At 37.2% G+C, this 20,175-nt stretch overlaps 1 protein-coding gene across 1 annotated transcript in view; it reads left to right on the top strand.

Moving 5' to 3' along the window:
* The window catches only part of VWA8 (von Willebrand factor A domain containing 8), a 368,026-nt gene that overhangs the window by 174,143 nt on the left and 173,708 nt on the right, over positions 1–20,175 (top strand). The window contains exon 21 of the mRNA XM_007468612.1: positions 4,207–4,283. Coding sequence (XP_007468674.1) covers positions 4,207–4,283 — 77 coding nt within the window. The remainder of the gene's footprint in view (positions 1–4,206; positions 4,284–20,175) is intronic.

Below are 20,175 nucleotides of genomic sequence, written 5' to 3'. Positions count from 1 at the left end.
CCGCGTACCAAAAAAAAAAAAAAAAAAAGAGTCAATTATGATGTAAAAACTATTTATTTTGTGCTTTTTAAAATTAAAGGATACAAATTGTATATACAGAATAATGACTAGTAATGATAAACATGCACAGGAACAAAGTGAAAACTGTAACAGATTTATTTTGGCAGTTGCACATTGGGTAGTGTTTTGTTTTCGAAATTGCCAATTAAGAAAAATGAACATGTGTAGTTTTTATAATAGAAAAATAAGATACTATTTATGTATTTATTCAATTAAAAGTAATCCTGAGGATTTTCTGTTCTAGGTGAAAATGATGACTGGAAAGAGCAAATTGCTGTAACTGTTTCTTTTTGCTCAGGCTATTTACAGAAGTTCCTTCCTAGGTCATGCTTTTAGCATTTCCTTGAAGGAATAGTCAGAGCTTTTCAAATGAAGCCAGAAATGACCTGATGAGATCTCTGTTTTAGAAAAATAACTAAACAAGTTGTGGACTGGCCGGTTGTAAGTCTGGAGGCGGGAGACCAAAGAGGACCCTTTCTACGAGTCAGAGCACGATGATGGTGGGCTGCCCTGGAGTAGTGAGAGCGAATTAGACAGGAAGGAGCAGATATGGTTAGCAGGCACTGCGAAGTGAACATGTTCACAGTTAAACTGCCTTTTTTTTTTTTTTCTTCGGTACGCGGACCTCTCACTGCTGTGGCCTCTCCCGTTGCGGAGCACAGGCTCCGGACGCGCAGGCTCAGCAGCCATGGCTCACGGGCCCAGCCGCTCCACGGCATGTGGGATCCTCCCGGACCGGGGCACGAACCCATGTCCCCTGCATCGGCAGGCGGACTCTCAACCACTGCGCCACCAGGGAAGCCCATAAACTGCCTTTTTTTAAACTAGACTTTCCTCTCCCACCCAGCAAATGCACTTCCCCTCCCCTATTTCATGTGTCGTAAGTAGCATCACCTTCCACCCTGTGGCCCAAGACAGAAAGGTTGATTTGTCCAGCTCCTCGTCCCCACATCCAGTCCATCACCAAGTCCTGTTAGTTCTTTCCTTTAAATCTCTCTTAAGTACATTCATTTCTCTCTGCTCCTTACTTTAAGCCACCTTCATCTCCTACCTGAGCTTTCTAAGGAGTTTCCAAACGGCTTTCCTTTGCTTTCAGTCCTGCTCTCTGCCAGATCGTTTCACCAGAGTGATATTCCAAAAATGAAAATCTGATCCTATTACTCCTCTGCTTCAGTGGCCTTTTGGTGCTTTCAGGAAGCGGTCCAAATGCTTTTACGTGGCTTCCAAGACTTCCATAGCTAGACCCTGCCTCCTGCTCTAGCCTCCTTTCTCACCCTTCTTTATTCCTGCTGCTTGACACCCCTCAGACCTGTCCAGCTCTCCAGCTCACTAGTACCCGTAAGTCTTTACACATACGGTTCTCCCTTCCTGGAACACTCCTCTTTCTGCTCCTTCCCTTTACCTCTTTAATTCCTTGATATTTCAACTGAAATATCACTGTGCATAGTGGGACTTCCTGAGCCCTTAGTTAAGTCTTCAAGCCTTTTGGATGTCCCACAGCAGAACACTTATCACATGTATATCTATTATGTTTGCTTAATTGTCTGTGTTTCCTACTAGATTGTAAGCTATGAGTGTGGCTCGGGGGCTGTAGCTATTTTATTTACCGTTGTATCCTACTCAGCTAGTGCAGTACCTATAATATTAGGTGCTAAAACAGTTGATAAATTAGACAAGGGAGATAAGAAAGGGAGGAAGGAGAGAAGAGAAAGAAAGAAAGAAAAGAAGGAAGGAAGGAAGGAAGGGAAGGAGGAAGGAAAGAAAGAAAGAAAGAAAGGGAGAGAGAAGGAGAGAGAGAGTGGGAGGGAGGGAGGAAGGAAAGAGAGAGGGAGGGGGAGGGAGGGAGAGAGGGAAGGAAAGAAGAAAAAGAGTGAACAAAAGAAAGGGAGGGAGGGAGGAAGGAAGGAAGGAAAAAAGTTTTTCAAATAGAGACAACAGAGATTCTAGTGACAGTTTGAATGAGATCAGGGAAAAGAGACAAAAACATTCCGAGATTCATTCATTGAGCAGCTGGGTACATGACGATACTGTTATATTGGGGTTAAGAAAAAAGAAGAGTAAGTCTGGGTGGAAGCATAATGAGTTTAGTATGAACATCTGGTGCAGAAGTTCAGTTGACAATTAGGAATAGGGAATCTCATCTCAGCTAGAGCTTAGGAAAGAAGTGTGAGCCATATGTGATGACTGAAGTCAAGGGAGTGGGAGGGAGTGGGTGAGATTCCCAGAGACAGTATATGGAACTAGAAGACGTCTGAGGTTGGAGTTCTGAAGACCCTAACATTTGTTAAAAACAAGACCACTGGCCCCAGATGGAGTCACCTATGCTAAATCCTACGTCACAAAACCCAGACTTAACAGGTAACCGTTTCAGCCTCTCCCAGAAATGGAATCTTAAACCAGTCAATGAGGAATCACTGGTCAGCACTAGTGAGGTCATTTGCCTGATAGACCCCCTGCCTTCCCCTAAAGGAAAGTGACCTTGTCCCAACCTAGTATAACAATTTTGCTAGTATAACTTCCTTGACCTGCTCCCTTCTGCCTATAAAAGTCTTTCATTTTGCACAGCTCCTCAGAGCTCCTTTCTATCTGCTAGATGGTATGCTGCCCAATACATGAATCACTGAATAAAGTCAATATGTTCTTTAGGGGCTTCCCTGGTGGTGCAGGGGTTAAGAATCTGCCTGCCAGTGTAGGGGACACGGGTTCGAGCCCTGGTCTGGGAAGATCCCACATGCTGCAGAGCAACTGAGCTCGCGCACCACAGCTACTGAGCCCGCGAACCACAACTACTGAGCCTGCACGCCTAGAGCCTGTGCTCTACAGCAAGAGAAAGCCCCGCTTGCCACAACTAGAGAAAGCCTGCGCATAGCAATGAAGACCCAACGCAGCCAAAAATAAATAACTTTACTTAAAAAAATAAGATCTTTAAACTTTACTCAGTTGAATTTTTTTTAAAACACATTTAAAGAAGACATAGCAAAAGAGCTTCTTAGTGGCAGCCTGGGACTTCACATTGCATTGTCCTACATTTATGGGCCTTGTAAGCTCCTAAAACAGTGCTCAGGAGGAGTTTGAAGAGGCATGGCTGATTCTTTCATTTTGCAAGTGGGGAGGGAGCAGGACCTCCCCATAGTAGTTTTTCATGACTTGTTTCTTTCAAGAAATCCTTTGTATTTCTGACATTACAATGCATTTATGATATATGTTTTTCTCTAGGTTTCTTGAACAGAGCTGATATATCAAAACACATTTCACTCACCTGAATTTATTTACTTAAAATTTTATGTTGATTGCGACACGGCATTTAAAGCCCACATGGCTATTTTACCATACATTCGAATGTGAACATTATAAGAAATCAATGTGTTATTTATTGCTGGAACATATGTTACAGAACTCAGCTTTTTTAACTATTTCTACTCTTCCCACACAACCCACTTGTTAAAAGATTTACATCCCATTAATAGAGTATTCCACCTCTAAGTGAAGACTTTAAAATGGAGCAGTAGCATGGGAGTGGATTCCATTTTTAACAGTCTGTCCGCTACGAAAGGACAGCAACTCTCGCCATCAGTAAGTGGTAAGGAAATGAGGGCATTTCTAGGAAGAGCAGATATAGTTGAGACTTATTAATAAACCCTGGTTATAATTTTAGGTTTCCAAGGTTTTAAAGGACTAAAAAGTAGGATAAAAGGAGAAGAAATTAGTCTTTGATTAAAACAGAGGTACAGTATTATATTTATCTTTATATAACTAAAACCACACTTCTGAAGAGCTGATTAGAAAAATCATTGTTTTTACACTTACTTGATTTCCTTTAATGCCGTTCTTCACATCTGAAATAGATAATATTCTGCTCTAATGTCTGCATTTCAGTGTAAAATTATAGAACAGAAAAAACAAGTCAAAGAAGGCTAAAAATAATTATGAATTTCCTTTTAAATAAGAACTTAGAGCTAGTGTATTTAGAAATAAAATTTTTTTTGAAAAAACCTTTATGTCATAGAAGATGTGCTGTATACATTTACTCGTTTGGTTTTCACTAACAATAAGATAAAACAGTAAGTAGGTTTTGGTAAGAGAGTCTTCTGCTTTGTTTTACCTCCAGACAAAAGTTACTTTTAATGCTTCTTTGTGTAATTACAGGGCGTAGGAAAAAACAAGATTGTTGATAGATTCCTTCACCTGCTCAACAGACCTCGAGAATATATCCAGCTGCACAGGTAAGAGGATAAAACCCACAACCTCTTAAGATCTGGTTTAGTCATTTATTTTGCTCCCAGTACAATTTAAAAATACTTTCTTAAAGGCCCATTTTTAATATACCAGTTTAATTTCTGTTCCTCCTACTGTTATCTCTCCTCTCCTTAAAAGGTAATAAAACCATGCAAAATTTATTTTTCAAGTTACTAATGCTTTATAAACATGAATTAATAGATATTTTGTGGACAAAGAATGATGAACATTACATTCAGGAAGCAGTTTTCATCAACATAAAGGCTCTTAAATTAGAAGAAAAATATGTAGAGACTAAGCCCACTCTCTAACAGGAAGCTAAAATAGCTCACAAGGAGAAACATAAGCTATATGAATCTCAGGTGTGAGATAAGGAAGTCAAAACTATGAAGCAGTAAGTTATTAGTCTCCTTGCCTTCCTTGAAAACACTTTGTGGATTATTTAATTTTGCGCAGTCAGAATGCTGGTTCAGGGATAGCTTTTAATCAAATAGATTTTCTCAACATGGATTGTTTTTAGCCTTATCAATGAACCTGTTCTGAATATTTTAAAAATAAAATATAAGCAGCAGATCCACCAAAGGGGAGAGAGAAAAAAAAATCAAGGAATATACCAAGTAATAAGCACCTTAAAAGTAGACTGAATTGTTATTGTTTTAATCCCAGGAAATTAACAAAAATATTGTATAGTGGAAATAACACTGGATTGAGTTACAAGAATTGGTTTCTGGTTTGGATCCTTTCACTAAATAATGATGTGTTCTTGAGAGGAAAATGTAGGAGAAAAGAAGGTAGAGTTAGTGGACTAAAGGAGAAAGAGAAGAAGACCAAAGTGAAGCTGAGAGATGGTCAAAAACTCCTTCTTGGCATTTACACCTCTGACTGTGATGGAGTAACTAGTACCAGGTTAGTCCTACCACAGTAAAGAACTACAAAGCTGGACAAGACTCACAAACACTGGGAAAGGAACAACCACTAGGGACTGGTGAGCTGAACAATTACCAGAGTTCCCACATGGTTAAGAGACTTTGTTAAACTTACTCCTGGTAGTCACAAGATATCCTGTAAAGTTTATGCTTTAGAGGTAGGATCAATCTGCCCCTAGAGTAAAAGCTACTTTATGCCTACCCTTAATAAGTTTAAAAATAATGCTTGAAAAAACAAGGATGTTTGCTATTTAACCCTATTTTGTAACTTTTTCTCATGCAAAATGATTTTAAAAGTTAAGGGGATGTATGTTGGGGGAAAATGTTTTGAAAAAAATCAAGCTGATTCAGAAGTGAATTAACTGCTTAGCTGAACAAACTTACTGAGCAATGAAAGAAGACTACAAAACCCAAACACTTAACAACAGAGCGTTCACAATATGAAGCATTCAATAGAATATTACTAGGCATACAGATAAGCAGAAAATAGACCCCAAATGGTCAATAGAAATAGACCCTAAAATGACAGATGATAGAATTAGCAGACAAGGACTGTAAAACAGTTGCCTTAAATATGTTCAAGCGTATAAAGGGCATATAAAGGGGGAATGAACATAATGAGGGAATAATTAGGAATTCTCAGTACAGAAATAGCAACCTTAAAAAAGCAGTCTCACATATGGGCAATTAGAGTTTCAAAAGAAAAGGACAAAGAATGGGGCAGAGTAATATTTAAAGATGTAATGGTGAAAAAATTTCCAAATTTGATGAAAAGCATGAAGTCACCAATCCAGGAAGCTCAATGAACCTCTAGCAGGATAAGCAGGAAACCACAATAAAGTACATTATAATCAAATTGTTGAAAATTGAAAAGGAAATCTTTAAAGCTGCCAGTGAAAAATAGACATATTACATATAGGAGGAAAATCATAAAAATGATGACTGACTTGTCATGAGAAATAAATACCACAAGTCAGAGAAATAGTTGTTTTTAAAGAGCCAGAAGAAGAAAAAATGTCAGTATACAATAGTATATCTGGCAAAACATTCTTTAGAAATGCAGACATTCTTGGATGGACAAAAACAGAGTATTTTTTACCAGCAAACCTGCATAATATAAGAAAATTACAGTTCAGTATTTCCCATGAGCATAGATACAAAAATCCTTAACAAGTATGAAATCAAATTCAACAATATATGAAAAGGATAATACATCATAACCAAGTGGGTTTTATCCCAGGAATATAAAGTTGGTTTAACATTTGAAATCAAATAATTTAATTCACTCTATTTACAGCATAAAGGAAAAGCCATATGATCATTTCAGTCATTGCCAAAAAACAAACAAAAACACTTGGTGAGATGCAGTGCTCATTCATGATAAAATGTACAGTAAATTACAAATAGCAGGAAACTCCCTCAACCTGTTAAGAGGCTTGTATGGAAAACCTATAACTAACATATTTAATGGTAAAAAAAAAAAAAAACAACTAAATACTTTCCTCCTATGATTGAGGAAAAGGCAAGGATATTCACTTTTCATCATTATGCTAGAGGTCCTAGCCAATGCAGTAAGGCAAGAAAAAGTAATAAATGGCACATATGTTTAAACAGAAGAAGTAAAATTGTCTAGAGACAACATGATTGTGTATATTAAAAACCCTAAGAAATAAAAAAAAGAAAAAGAAAAAACTATCAGAACTAAAAAGTAAATTGAGCTAGGTCACAGGATACAAGGTCAACGTACAGAATCAGTTGTATTCCTATCTAATTGCAATGGACAATGGTAAAATTAAAATATTTAGATACCTTTTATAATAGCATAAAAACATGAAATACTTAGGAATAAATTTAACAAAATTTGTACAAATTTTAATTTACTAATTTTAATAGGGCATGGCAAGGTCATCTCAACTCCTAAACTTCTATAGCTTACCTAATACATAGCTTCAGAAAATTTCTAGCCTATTCCCATATCATCTCACAGTTCTTTATATGAATTATGTCTTATGTAAACCTAGGAATTTCAACTTACCTTTTTTCTTTTTTTAAGAATTTACTATGTCAAGATTACAGGACTAGGTGTTTTAGGAGATATGGAAAGAAATAAGAAACATAATCTCTATCTTTAAGGAGCTGTAATACTGTTCTTGTTTGTGATTATTTCACTCTTTCATGTTCCACTTAATCTAAAAAATTAACTCCTTTTTTTCCTCACCTTTAAGCCTTTCCACCAGTTTTTCTTCCTACATGAACAAAGTTTGGGGGAAATAATGAAAGAATCAAAATGTTTGCTAGTTTCACCTGAATAACTTATTTGTAACATATCACAGTTCCAGTTTTTGAGCCACAAGACACGCGGCAAGACCCATATTTTATGTTTTAAGGATGATACAGTGAGCATTGCAGTTATTCATTCTTATTTGTGCTATTTTATCTCTTTCATTTTGGTTTCATTGTGTTTAGTCTGTACTGTTTAGTGGTGCTCTTAAAAATACGTAATTACTTGAAAGTTTTAATGAAGTATATACTAATGCCACTCATAAATTAGAGCCAAGACAAATGAATTTAAATTTTATATTTTAAAATAATCAGGCAGAAAACCAACTTTTCTCTTAAGGATGACTTCAGATGTTGAAATCAGCTCTCAAATTTATGCTCAGAAATACGGAAGTCACTTTATATGAGGGTCCCTTTGTATGGTGAGGCAGTTTTTAGATTTCTGTATATTGGATATTAGAATATTTTTAAAGAAACATACATTAGGCTGAGCTAGCTCAATTAATTCTGATTGTAGTTTATGAAGGTTAGTTAATACAATCAGCAAGAAAGGAAGCAAAGAAATGTAACATGTACTTAGTAATTATTCTTGGGTCTGTGTCACCATCACATTCGTTGTAAACAGGCCTTTTGCTTATAATTCATTATCTTTAATAGTTACAACCCTCAGAATGGGAGAAAATATTTGCAAATGAAGCAACTGACAAAGGATTAATCTCCAAAATTTACAAGCAGCTCATGCAGCTCAATAAAAAAAAACAAAAAACCCAATCCAAAAATGGGCAGAAGACCTAAATAGACATTTCTCCAAGGAAGATATACAGACTGCCAACAAACACATGAAAGAATGCTCAACATCATTAATCATTAGAGAAATGCAAATCAAAACTACAATGAGATATCATCTCACACCGGTCAGAATGGCCATCATCAAAAAATCTACAAACAATAAATGCTGGAGAGTGTGTGGAGAAAAGGGGACACTCTTGCGCTGTTGGTGGGAATGTAAATTGATACAGTCACTATGGAGAACAGTATGGAGGTTCCTTAAAAAACTACAAATAGAACTACCATACGACCCAGCAATCCCACTACTGGGCATATACCCTGAGAAAACCATAATTCAAAAAGGCTCATGTACCAAAATGTTCACTGCAGCTCTATTTACAATAGCATAGCACAGGGAGATCAGCTAGGTGGTTTGTGACCACCTAGAGAGGTGGGATAGGGAGGGTGAGAGGGAGGGAGGCGCAAGAGGGAAGAGATCTGGGAACATATGTATATGTATAACTGATTCACTTTGTAAGAAAGCAGAAACTAACACACCATTGTAAAGCAATTATACTCCAATAAAGGTGTTAAAAAAAAAAAAGAAGTTTTAATAAATCTTATTTTTCTAGGAATTATTCCTTGTCTTCTAATTATTGGCATAAAGTTGTTTATAATACCACTTTATGATATTTCAATGTCCTTAGGCCCAGAAATGATATTATCATTTTTATTCCTGGTATTGGTTATTTGCCTTCTCTCTTTTTTTCATCATCAGTTTTGCCAGGAGTTATCAGTATTATTGGTCTGTTCAGGCAACCAGCTTTTGGCACTGTTGAATGTCTCTTCTGTATGTTTCTTTTCTATTTCAGTAATTTCCGATTTTATCTTTTATTATACCCTTTCTTTTATTTTCTTTGGATTTAAAGTGCTGTTTATTTTTAAACTTTTTATATGAATGATTAATTGGTTTTCAACCTTTATATGTGTTTGAGGCTGTCTATATTTGAATCTCTTTTTGAGTCTTGGTTTTCTCATCTCTGAGTGATAGAAGTTGACAAGGTCATTTTTAATCTCTTAGGTCTTTATTCTAATATCTTTGAATAGGCAAGAAGAAGACAGTATTCAATGTGCTTTAGAAAGCTTAGAAGATTAGAGATACAGTCATCCCTCATTATTTGTAGGGGATTGGTTCTAGGACCCCCATGGATGCTAAAATCCACAGATGCTCAAGTCTCTTATATAAAATGGTGCAGTATTTGCATATAACCTGTGCACATCCCCCCATATACTTTAAATCATCTCTATATTACTTACAATACCTAATACAATGTAAATGTTATATAAATAGTTGTAAATACAGTGTAAATGTGGTGTGAATAGTTGCCACACGACAAATTCTAGTTTTGCTTTTCGGAACTTCTGGAATTTTTTGCTGTCCCAAATATTTTCAATTTGAGATTGATTGATCCATGATGCAGAAACTGTGAATACAAAGGGCCAACTGTACTATGCTTTACTTTGTACCTAGAATATCCCTTATACCAATCTTTTGTTGAAAAGTAACAAATAATTCATAAATAGTAAAAAGGTACCTGCTGATTATATCCCATGGTAATTCTGATATTGGCTACATAAATATATTTTCTATGAAAAAACTTTCTAAATTCAAAATGTAATAAAATTTTCAAAGTTACAGATTTTACTTATATCACTCATTGCTATATCATTGATTGATGATAGTATTACAAATAAAATATCTACTCATTTAGATACTGGGGTACCTCTATTTGTCAGTGTTTGATATTTAATTTGTTATTTAAAGTTGGAAGAAAAAAATCTCCATTTCTGTTTAAAATATATATTATTAAAGGATTTTCATTAAATAGACTGACATTCCCACTAACTTCAATGTGGACAGTTCTTTTCTTTATTATGTACAACTTTATGACTATATTTGTCATAAAATTAAAGCACATGAAATTGCCTTGAGAGACACATATGTTTTAAAAGATCTAAAAATAGCAGTCAAAAAAAATGTTCCGAACTTCTTTGATCTATGGGTGATCTATTTAATGTCATTAACTCTGTCAATTTTAGATTCCTTTTAATGGATTTGCAATGTTACCATCTAAGTAATCAGTCACACTCAATTTAGTTTATGGATGCATTCCAACAAAATTAGTTATGCGCCATTCAAAACATAATCTTGATAAGTAAAACCATCACCAAACATACATGAAGAAAACATACAACTAACGTACTTTTGAGTATGGCCATCTTATGTTTTAATGATCAGATCTCATAAAATGAGCAAGCTAGGCAATTCATGTTTTTAGTAAAAATCAAGATGTTGTCCTAAGAGTATGATTTAGATAATTTAAAAGATTAATGAGTATAATGACTTTTATGGTATATATTTCAAGCAGAGGAGACTACATGGCTCACATTTGTGAAGTGCATTTATTTCTTTTCCCACAATATTATGTTAATTTGACATTAAAGAGGACACTTGATATGTCACCTGTAGCTATATTTCCTCCTTGGGTAAAAGTATACTTCTGTATTAAAATCAGAATTATCTTAGTTTTGAAATTCTTATGTTACCAGATTTTTTTCATCTGCTACCCTTCATATAAGAAGACGACAGCACAGGTCCAATCATTAGCATGACCCATATGCTTGTTTATTTTTCTAATCCTGGTGCCCATTGTAAATATAGAGTTTTCAGGTCCTCCAGCAAAGTCCCAACTTTCTCTTCAGTGAGATTTTCCCAGTGTATGCTCAACTTATTCCAGACTGAACCATTCTCTGTCCTACTCACAAGTTTTGAAGTTGTATGCATACCTGTCTTTATTCTTCCCTCTAAAATATACTCTGTTTCTCCCTGAATACTTCAAGATTTGGTCCACTGTTACTTCTGCATGGAACTTTTCTGATTTGTCATTCTGGGTGTATTTGTTCCCTCCTCTGAAACTCCACAGGACTGAATTTGTACCACTGTGATAGAAAGAACATGGATTTTAAAAGATAAAATTATGTCTCTACCATTAACTTTTTTTATAATTATTAAAAACTTTAATAATTTTTAAAAATTTAATCATTTAGATTTTCTTTAAGCATCTTTATTGGAGCGTAATTGCTTTACAATGGTGTGTTGGTTTCTGCTTTATAACAGTGAATCAGCTATACATATACGTATATCCCCTTAACTCCTCCCTCTTGCATCTCCCTCCCACCCTCCCTATCCCACGCCTCTAGGTGGTCACAAAGCACCGAGCTGATCCCCCTGTGCTATGTGGCTGCTTCCCACTAGCTATCTGTTTTACATTTGGTAGTGTATATATGTCCATGCCACTCTCTCACTTCGTCCCAGCTTACCCTCCCCCCTCCCCATGTCCTCAAGTCCATTCTCTACATCTTCGTCTTTATTCCTGCCCCTAGGTTCTACCATTAACTTTTATGTGGCCTTGAACTCCTTGAGTCCTAATTTTTTTGCCTACCAAATTGAAATAATAATACCCTTCAAGATGGTTGTGAAAATTAGGTGAAAATGTTTGCCAAGGACCAACCACAATGTCTGGCACATTTTAGGTCCCTAAATACTCAGGCTAACTCGTAAGTATTAGTTTCTTGCCACATACCCCACTTCCTCTCACTCTGATTTGCATTATAATTTCTATATCTTATGTCCATCCCCCCCTCCCCCAGTCATGCCTCCCCAACTAAATAAGGAATTTTTTGAAGGCAGGAGTCAGGTTTATTCATTATATATTAATTCATTTCACCTAATTTGTATTTATTAGATTCCTGTTGTTTGCCCATAGCTGTTTGGGGGCACGGATGATGTACAGTCATTCCTAGTATCTGTAGGGGATTGATTCCAGGACCCCCACGAATACCCAAATCCAAGGATGCTCAGGTCCCTTATATAAAATGGCATAGTATTTGCATATAACCTACACATGTCCTCCCATATGCTTTAAATCATCTCTAGGTTACTTATAATACCTAATACAATGTAAATGCTATATAAATAGTTATAAATGCAATATAAATAGTGGCTGGCTCACAGCAAATTCAAGTTTTGCTTTCTGGAACTTTGAGATTTTCTTTTTCAAATGTTTTCAATCCACAGTTGGTTGAGTCCTTAGATGCAGAACCTGTGGGTGTGGAGGGCTGACTGTATAGATGATGATATTGATTTTGACTAGATGTGCTTGCTTGCTTGTCAGTGGGTGAGAATACATCAACATTTATAATACAGTGTTGTATGTAAGCCAAGAAAGAAACATGCGCAGTTTCTGTGGGACCCTTGAAGAGAGGTACCCAACCCTCTGAGTGTATGCATGTGATTTGGTGGAAGGGGTCTGGAGAAGGTGGCACTCAAACTGAGTCTTTAGGGATAAGGAGTTTTCTAAGTGCAGAACACAGAACAAGGCATTGTAGTTATTGAAAACAAGCTGTCTAGGGCTTCCCTGGTGGCACAGTGGTTGAGAGTCCGCCTGCCGATGCAGGGGACACGGGCTCGTGCCCCGGTCCGGAAAGATCCCACATGCCGCGGAGTGGCTGGGCCCGTGAGCCGTGGCCACTGAGCCTGCGCGTCCGGAGCCTGTGCTCCGCAACGGGAGAGGCTGCAACAGTGAGAGGCCTGCGTACCGCAAAAAAAAAAAAAAGAAAACAAGCTGTCTAAAAGTAGGAAGTGAAGGCAGCTTGGGTAGCGTGGAATGTATGTGGGTAGATGCAAGAGTTGATGCCAAGAGGAGGATGTGGCCCTTGTGGGGACTTCATGGGCCTTGCTGAGGTTGGATTTTATCCTGAATGCAATGTGATGGCATTAAAGCGAGATCATTAGGACCATAGTCTGTGGGTAGATCAGGGTCAGATGAGACTTGAATCACAGAGAATACTAGGAGGTGATTGCAGTAATCCAGATAAAATTGTTGGAACCAAACAAACATACTGGCAATGAAAACGGGAAGAAGGGAAGTGGTGAAGTGGGTTTAACTGACTAATTTTAGCTTGATAACTGTATGGAGGCTGAGGAGAAAAGAAGAGTGGACAAGGGGAGGACTATGCATTGCACTGTAGATGGTTATTGTTAAAACCCTTGTCTTTCCCCTTTATATTTTTGTATACTTTTTCTTCATGAAATCAAATGAGATAAAAGAAAGTGTAAAACTGTAGCACTGATCTTCTCCATATCAAATATCCTGGAGGGAATGATGACATGCTTTAAAAAGCACAGCATAATTCAGCATTCAAGGCTTTCCTCAATCTGAAGAAAACAGAATGTGACAGTATAAATTTCGAAATTCACGAAGTCCCAAAGGGCAAATAGATGTATCGGTAAGAAATAGAAAAACTGAAAGCTTTTTTGAAGTCTCATGGAAAAAAATATTATTGAGCCATCAAGACATTCTGATAAGAGCAATAGAGAACTGGAGATGTGTCTGATGTCATAGGCTGCCGGCATACTCCTTCTGTCTCATCTTCCCCATTATGAACTTGGAAAGGCTATTTTAGAAACATTTTTATCAGCAGTTAGTAGTTTTCCCACTAAGAATGCCTTCTACTGCCTTTTCTTACAGAATGAATTATGCCACTACCTCTAACTTTTCCATGTAGATTGTTAGGTTTGAAATAATTTTTGACTCCAAATCCATTTAAATCTCTGTACTATTTTTGCTTTTTCATTTAACAAACATGTAACTAGCAGCTACTCTGTGCTAGGCACTGTTCTACACTGTTTTCAAATTGTAACTCGTTTTTGCACACAACTCTGAGTTCAGTACTGTTACCATCCCAGTTTTGCAGATGAGGACAGAGGCACAGAGAGGTTCAAAAACTTGTCTGAGGTCACACAGCTGTCTTCATACAGTCTGGCCTCAGCCTTATGCTCTAACCACTGCAGTGTGCTGCTTCTTGACTTTGTCATGCCAATCATAGTATTTTAGTGATAGTAGCACTTTAGTAAGTACCTCACTAAAGTACTAGCCATGTTAAGGTTGTTAAGGTTGTTGGTCAACCAATTCTTAGATTTAATACTTCAATCTACATATAATAGCTTGATTTTTTAAATTCTTGCTTCGTATTTCTAATCCTTGCCCAGCTTGATCCCAAAGCCTTTCCTTTGGCCAGTTATTCCATGTTTTCCCTTTTTTTCCAATAATAATATCCTTATTAAATTTCATTTTCTGTTTTCTTGACTATTTCTCCAGATTATTAAACTTCTTTTGTGTCTTAATGCACCTCTCCTGAGGTGTATCATCAGTGTACGTAACAGCTCCGTTTTCTGTTCTGTCACCCAGGTAATTCATAAAGTTGTAAACCAAATCAATTCCTGTGATCTTTTATATGATGTTCCTCCCAGGAGGACACTGCTTCAGTTCTTGGTGCACTCAGCAAATGGTGGTTGTAGGTTATAGAGGTGGGTGAGTCAGAGCTGCAGACAGACCCTGAAACTGGAGACCCCAGCCAGCAGGCTGCTCTAGACTGTCTTGGAAGAGAAGACTGGAAACAAGCAGGATTCTATGGGATTCTTTTTTATTTTTATTTCCTAAATCACAAGCTAAATAAGCTTGAGAACCACTGATACAGTGTGTGCTTTTTCTTAGTTTTGTTATATCCTTTGCCACTAGAGAATAGCTACATTCTTTTCAAGTGTTATACACTTTTTTAGTTTGAGAAAAATTTCAAAAATCAAAAAAATGTAAATAAAAACGTGTAGCACATACCCAAGTGTATCACTCATATTTAACAACTATTAATATTTTTCTCAAATTTGATTCTACTCCTCTTTTTGCAGAAGGGAAACACTAATTATAGCTAAAGTCCCCTTTACCACCACCTCCAATCTCATCTCCCCTTCTTCAAGCCAATCACTATTCTCAGTTTAGTTTATAACCTTCCAGTCATTGGTATGCATGTTTTTTAAATTTGTAAAGCAAATTTTTGTTAAGAAAACGGTTATTTCACACTGACTTCCACTGTAAAATCAGTGATGCTCTGATGGCGGGGGCGGGGGGGGAATTTTTTAAAACTTTTAGTCCTTAGTTGTAATAAAAAGTAAACTCAGTCTTACAATTGTTTCAATATCAGATTATCTTAACATGTTTAACATCGCACTCCAACCACTTAAACCTGCTCTCTTCTTTCTGGAGAGCTTCACCTGCAGGTTTCTTTCAGCAGCATCCTTAGTTAAGCTGATAGAGTGAAAAAGTATCTTGGGCCAGTGTCATATACTTCCCAACCATCTTTTAATTCATTAAGATCTAAAATGTTTTTTTGTTGAGCTTTATAAAGTGCTGCCAATTCTTACAAGTGAAACAGATATTGCTGTAGCCAGACTCTTCAGATGACAGCAACAGTGACAACATGAGCTGAAGGAGACGGGGTGAGGTGCTTAAATTAAGCAGGTAGATTTGTGTCCTAATGCGATCACTTAGTTCACAACACTGTTATCTATTTCTCTTAATGGATATATATCTGTAATGTTTTGTGCAAGAATTAAGAGCACTGCTGGAAAATCTAAGAATTTCTTCTTTATTTCATTTGACTTTATTGCTTTATGCATCCAAATAGTCAGCAGATATCTAGGTTGGGTATTCTAGAAGCAGAGCCAGAGATGGAAATATCTGTATAAGTGATTTTAGAGGGAGAGCTTTTAGGTGAAACTTTCTGGGAAGTGAAGGAATCAGGATAAGACTGCGGAAAAGAAGTGGTTTTATTTTTTTTTTCGTTTTTTAGTTTTGGCCGCCCCTTGCAGCTTGTGACATCTTAGTGCCCTGACCACGGAATCGAACCCTGGCCCCTGTCAGTGAGAGCACGGAGTCCTAACCACTGGACAGTCAGGGAACCCCCAAGCACGGAGTCCTAACCTCTGGACAGCCAGGGAACCCCCAAGAAGTGTTTTTAGATGAAGTCTGGCCTCAGCCTCCTCACAGGGAGCTCTGGAGCACAAATGGCACTACTCAGTTATCACACCTGGAAACAAGAGAGCCAGGCTTCTTTGCTCCCACGTCAGTGAGGCATTAGTCAGGAGAGGAATCAGGGAGAACCTCTAACTTCCCAGGCATTTCTGGACAAGGTACTCCCCAGTGATGGAGGGCAATTCTTTGGAGAGGGGTGCAGCTGTGAGCTTTTAGAAGTCAATGCTACAGTAGCTGTGGGATGGGTGCCTTTGGTAGCAAAGGAGATCTGGGTAGGATACCAACAACATATACTACCAGACACCAACAATATACCCTACCAGAAAACTCAGCCTCCTATTGAGTGCAGCCCCTAGCACTGTTCTAGGCCTTGAGAAAGGCAGTGATGAACAAGATAGACAAGGTCGTTGCTGCCATGACGCTTTCCTTCTAGTGGTAAAAAGGAGTCATGCAATGAACAAATAATTCAGTAAACTGGAAAATATCAATGCTATAATGGAAATGATATAAAAGGTTTTATAGGGTAATGTGATAAGGAGTAAATGAATAAGTTTGGCAGCAGTTACTATCTTCATAATTGTGCTGGGATTTACAGCAAGACAGTCTAGCATTTTAGCAGCTTTGTCTGTTCTGGAGATTCATTGGTTGAATTGACCCTATGTAAGATGGATCCATAAACGATTACAGATTATAGTAACTAGAGACTTGTGAGAACTTGGACTAGTGATAGTTTGAAGTAAGATTCCAGCCAACAGCTGAAGTTACCAGGCCTAGCTAGGGTCTGACCCAGGGGGAATAGGGTTTTCGGGACTAGAGTTACTAGGGATACTTGTACATCCCCAAATAGGAGAGTTAAAACCTCTCTGAGCAAAACCAATGAGTCATGTATCTCATTCCCTGGTTAGAATAGGAAATCAGGAACTGAGCAGGGCTGAGCCTGCAACTGAGTGAAACTGAATAAAGTAGGGATAACACTATAAGCTCAGCAATCTACTAACAAAGGTGTCTTTCATGTTATACACACCACATTCTGAATGTGATTTTTTTTTACCAACTCTTAGTGGTAGTAGTATAAGTTGTATATAATTGAATATCATTTTCCACCAAGGGCTTCAATTCTGCTGCTGCATTATTTGAACACTTTTACTAATACATATTTACTGGTTTCTGCTGGGAGCTGATCAGATGACAGTAGTGCTGCATAGTCAGCAGTGTTCATTTGTTTTAAGACATGGTTTTTAGGAATGCATTGCATCAAAAAGTATAAACCGTTTATTATAAAACTGGGCTAAAATAAAACAGAAGCCTCAAATTTTTAAAAGAAAAGCATGAGTTTGGGTAACCTCTTTGAGCCTGAATTTCATCATAGGATTGTTGGAGGTATTAAATGACATATGTCACATGTGTCTAGGACAGTGCCTGGTGTGTGGTAGGTAGCCAGTTAAAATTAAATCTCTTCTCTATAAATCTGTATTGTCCATATATCTTCTGCCCCTTCCTCTCTTCTTAGCTTTGAATCTGCAGTTTTCTTTTTAAAATATCCACATTGGTATCTCTGGAGCATTTCAAATCCAAAATGTCCATCTCTTCATACCAAATTTTCCTTTATAAATGTCCTCCAGCCCCTTTTCTATACCTCATTCATGCTGGGTATCAGTAAAGCAGTGTTTATGATTGGTAAAGGCTAGGAAAATTCCTTAGACCCTTCCTTCTCCTTTTCCTTCAAAGCAGATGTTTCCTTTCTCTGTGAAAACATTAGTACAAAGCTCTTCTTAAAGTGGGGAGCACGTACCAAGAAGTTCAAGACCATCCACTGGAACATGGGAAGACATTAGAATTTATATTTACTTTGCTTTTAAAAATATGAAATAAGCATTACCAATATTTAGTATACTGACTGACACTGGCACCCTCATTTGTTCAGTTTGTCACATATGGGAAATGGGGCGTATCCAGAGAGAATTGTGGGAGTTTGTATTATGAGAAGATGACAGTGGTGCTCTCAGGTATTCATTTGATTGCACAATATGACAACACATAACAGTTTACTGTGCCCAGTTTAGCAGATTTGTGGTTTACGTTACCCAGTGTTAATTAAGCCAGCCCTCATATAATGGATAGTGGTTTAAAAGATTCTTGAAGAAACAACCCCGGGTTGAAAATATCGTTAATAATGTAAACAACATAAACAAATGACATGGAATCGGCAGAAAATTATGTAAGTATAACTATTGATGGAGCATCTGATTTGATTGGATAGAGACAAGACTCTTAAATAAGGTTACAGAGGACATCACACATGAAATGTATTCACTCCATGATGATTCAAAACAAAACACTGCCGCAAGGATTGAAAGCAGACTTGTACACAGTGCTACAGGGTGTCACCAGTTAGATATGTCACATAAAAACAAGAGCTTTAAAGCAAAGCCAGAACTATTGCAATATTTTGGGATAAGGTAGGAACTGACTGTGAAAATCTTTCATACTACACAGTCTCACTTATAATCTCATTGTAAAGTATTTAAAAGATCTGTCAAACCTACCTATTTGTCTTTTACAAAGTCAAGAGTTCACAATTTGTTGATCTGTCTGTGTGTTAATGGCTGTTAGAGAGATGCTATGTAACAGATACTTTAAAAGTTAAAAAAAAAAAAACAAAAACATTTAATTTGACCCTTCAAGCTACAGGTCATGTTTTAGCAGTAAAGTAGAAAATAACTCCTTAAAAAAATTTTCTCTGGAGAGAGTGTTTTTAAATCAGATGTTTATAACTTTCAGTTAGTTTTTTTGTGGCTGAAAATAATGTATGTCACTCTGTGATACTGTGATATAATAATTATATGTTTGGTCTTCATTCCCTTTCCCAGCACAAGAGCTTCTAAAACGCTTGTAATTTCCTGTGTTATAAGGGTATCTTTTGTTAAAATATTTGGTCTTCGTCTTCAGTTCTAAGACCTTTGGAATCTCCAGAATGATAAGAGAGTCTCATAAGATGACTCTAGGGTCTCTAGAGAATTGTTGGGTGTGGAAAACCCGCATATTTGGTGTCAGAAGTAGAAATAGATCGTAGTACTCCTAAAATGGCTCATGTCTGCACCCTAAAACAATTTAAAATACAATTTCCTACAAATGAAGAGTTTCAATGAGTTTTGAACCTATTCGTTCAAAATATATGTAAAATGTGACGCTGTCTGATTAGTTTGCAAAAACACTGACATCAGGAAAGATGGAAATTCCCAAGCCTAACTGTAACGAAAACCTTTGTATGTTTTTTTTTTGGTTTGTTTTTTTTTTTGCCGTACGCGGGCCTCTCACTGTTGTGGCCTCTCCCGTTGCGGAGCACAGGCTTCGGACGCACAGGCTCAGCGGCCACGGCTCACCGGCCCAGCCGCTCCGCGGCATGTGGGATCTTCCCGGACCGGGGCACAAACCCACGTCCCCTGCATCGCAGGCGGACTCTCAACCACTGCGCCACCAGGGAAGCTCAACCTTTGTATGTTTTGATAGATGAGATTGAAAAATGCATGTTGAGCTATAGGGACTGCAGTCGGTATTGCGCTTCTGTTTGGAGCTACGAGTCTTCGTGAGCTCTTTTTCAGCTATAATAAGTATTGAAATAAACTCAATTTAGGACTGGACCTTTAAATCACACAAGTAATAAAATGTATTAAACACATTATTCTTTCTAAAATATCCTTCTTTAATTTTTAATGAGAACAAAAAGCGTTTTTTTTGTATTATTAACAAATAAAATTTTAAAGTGTTTTTAAGGTATTGTTTTTCATCTTTAGCTCAGTTGTTGTTTCTATTTTGGTGTACTTTAGAATGTATCTTCTTAAAACAAAAACGTTTTATCACTGGTACATTTAGAGCCACTGACCTAGAGTAGGCTCTGCTAATATACACGTCATTCTTTATCACAATCACGTGTTTCCACCTCTGTCTTCCCTGCTAGACAGTGTTCTTTCCCT

This window comes from Lipotes vexillifer, unplaced genomic scaffold, assembly GCF_000442215.2.
Source record: "Lipotes vexillifer unplaced genomic scaffold, Lipotes_vexillifer_v1.1 scaffold479, whole genome shotgun sequence".
NCBI lineage: Eukaryota > Metazoa > Chordata > Mammalia > Artiodactyla > Lipotidae > Lipotes > Lipotes vexillifer.
Note: the sequence above shows the minus strand (reverse complement) of the source record. Positions and strands in the feature narration are given on the sequence as shown.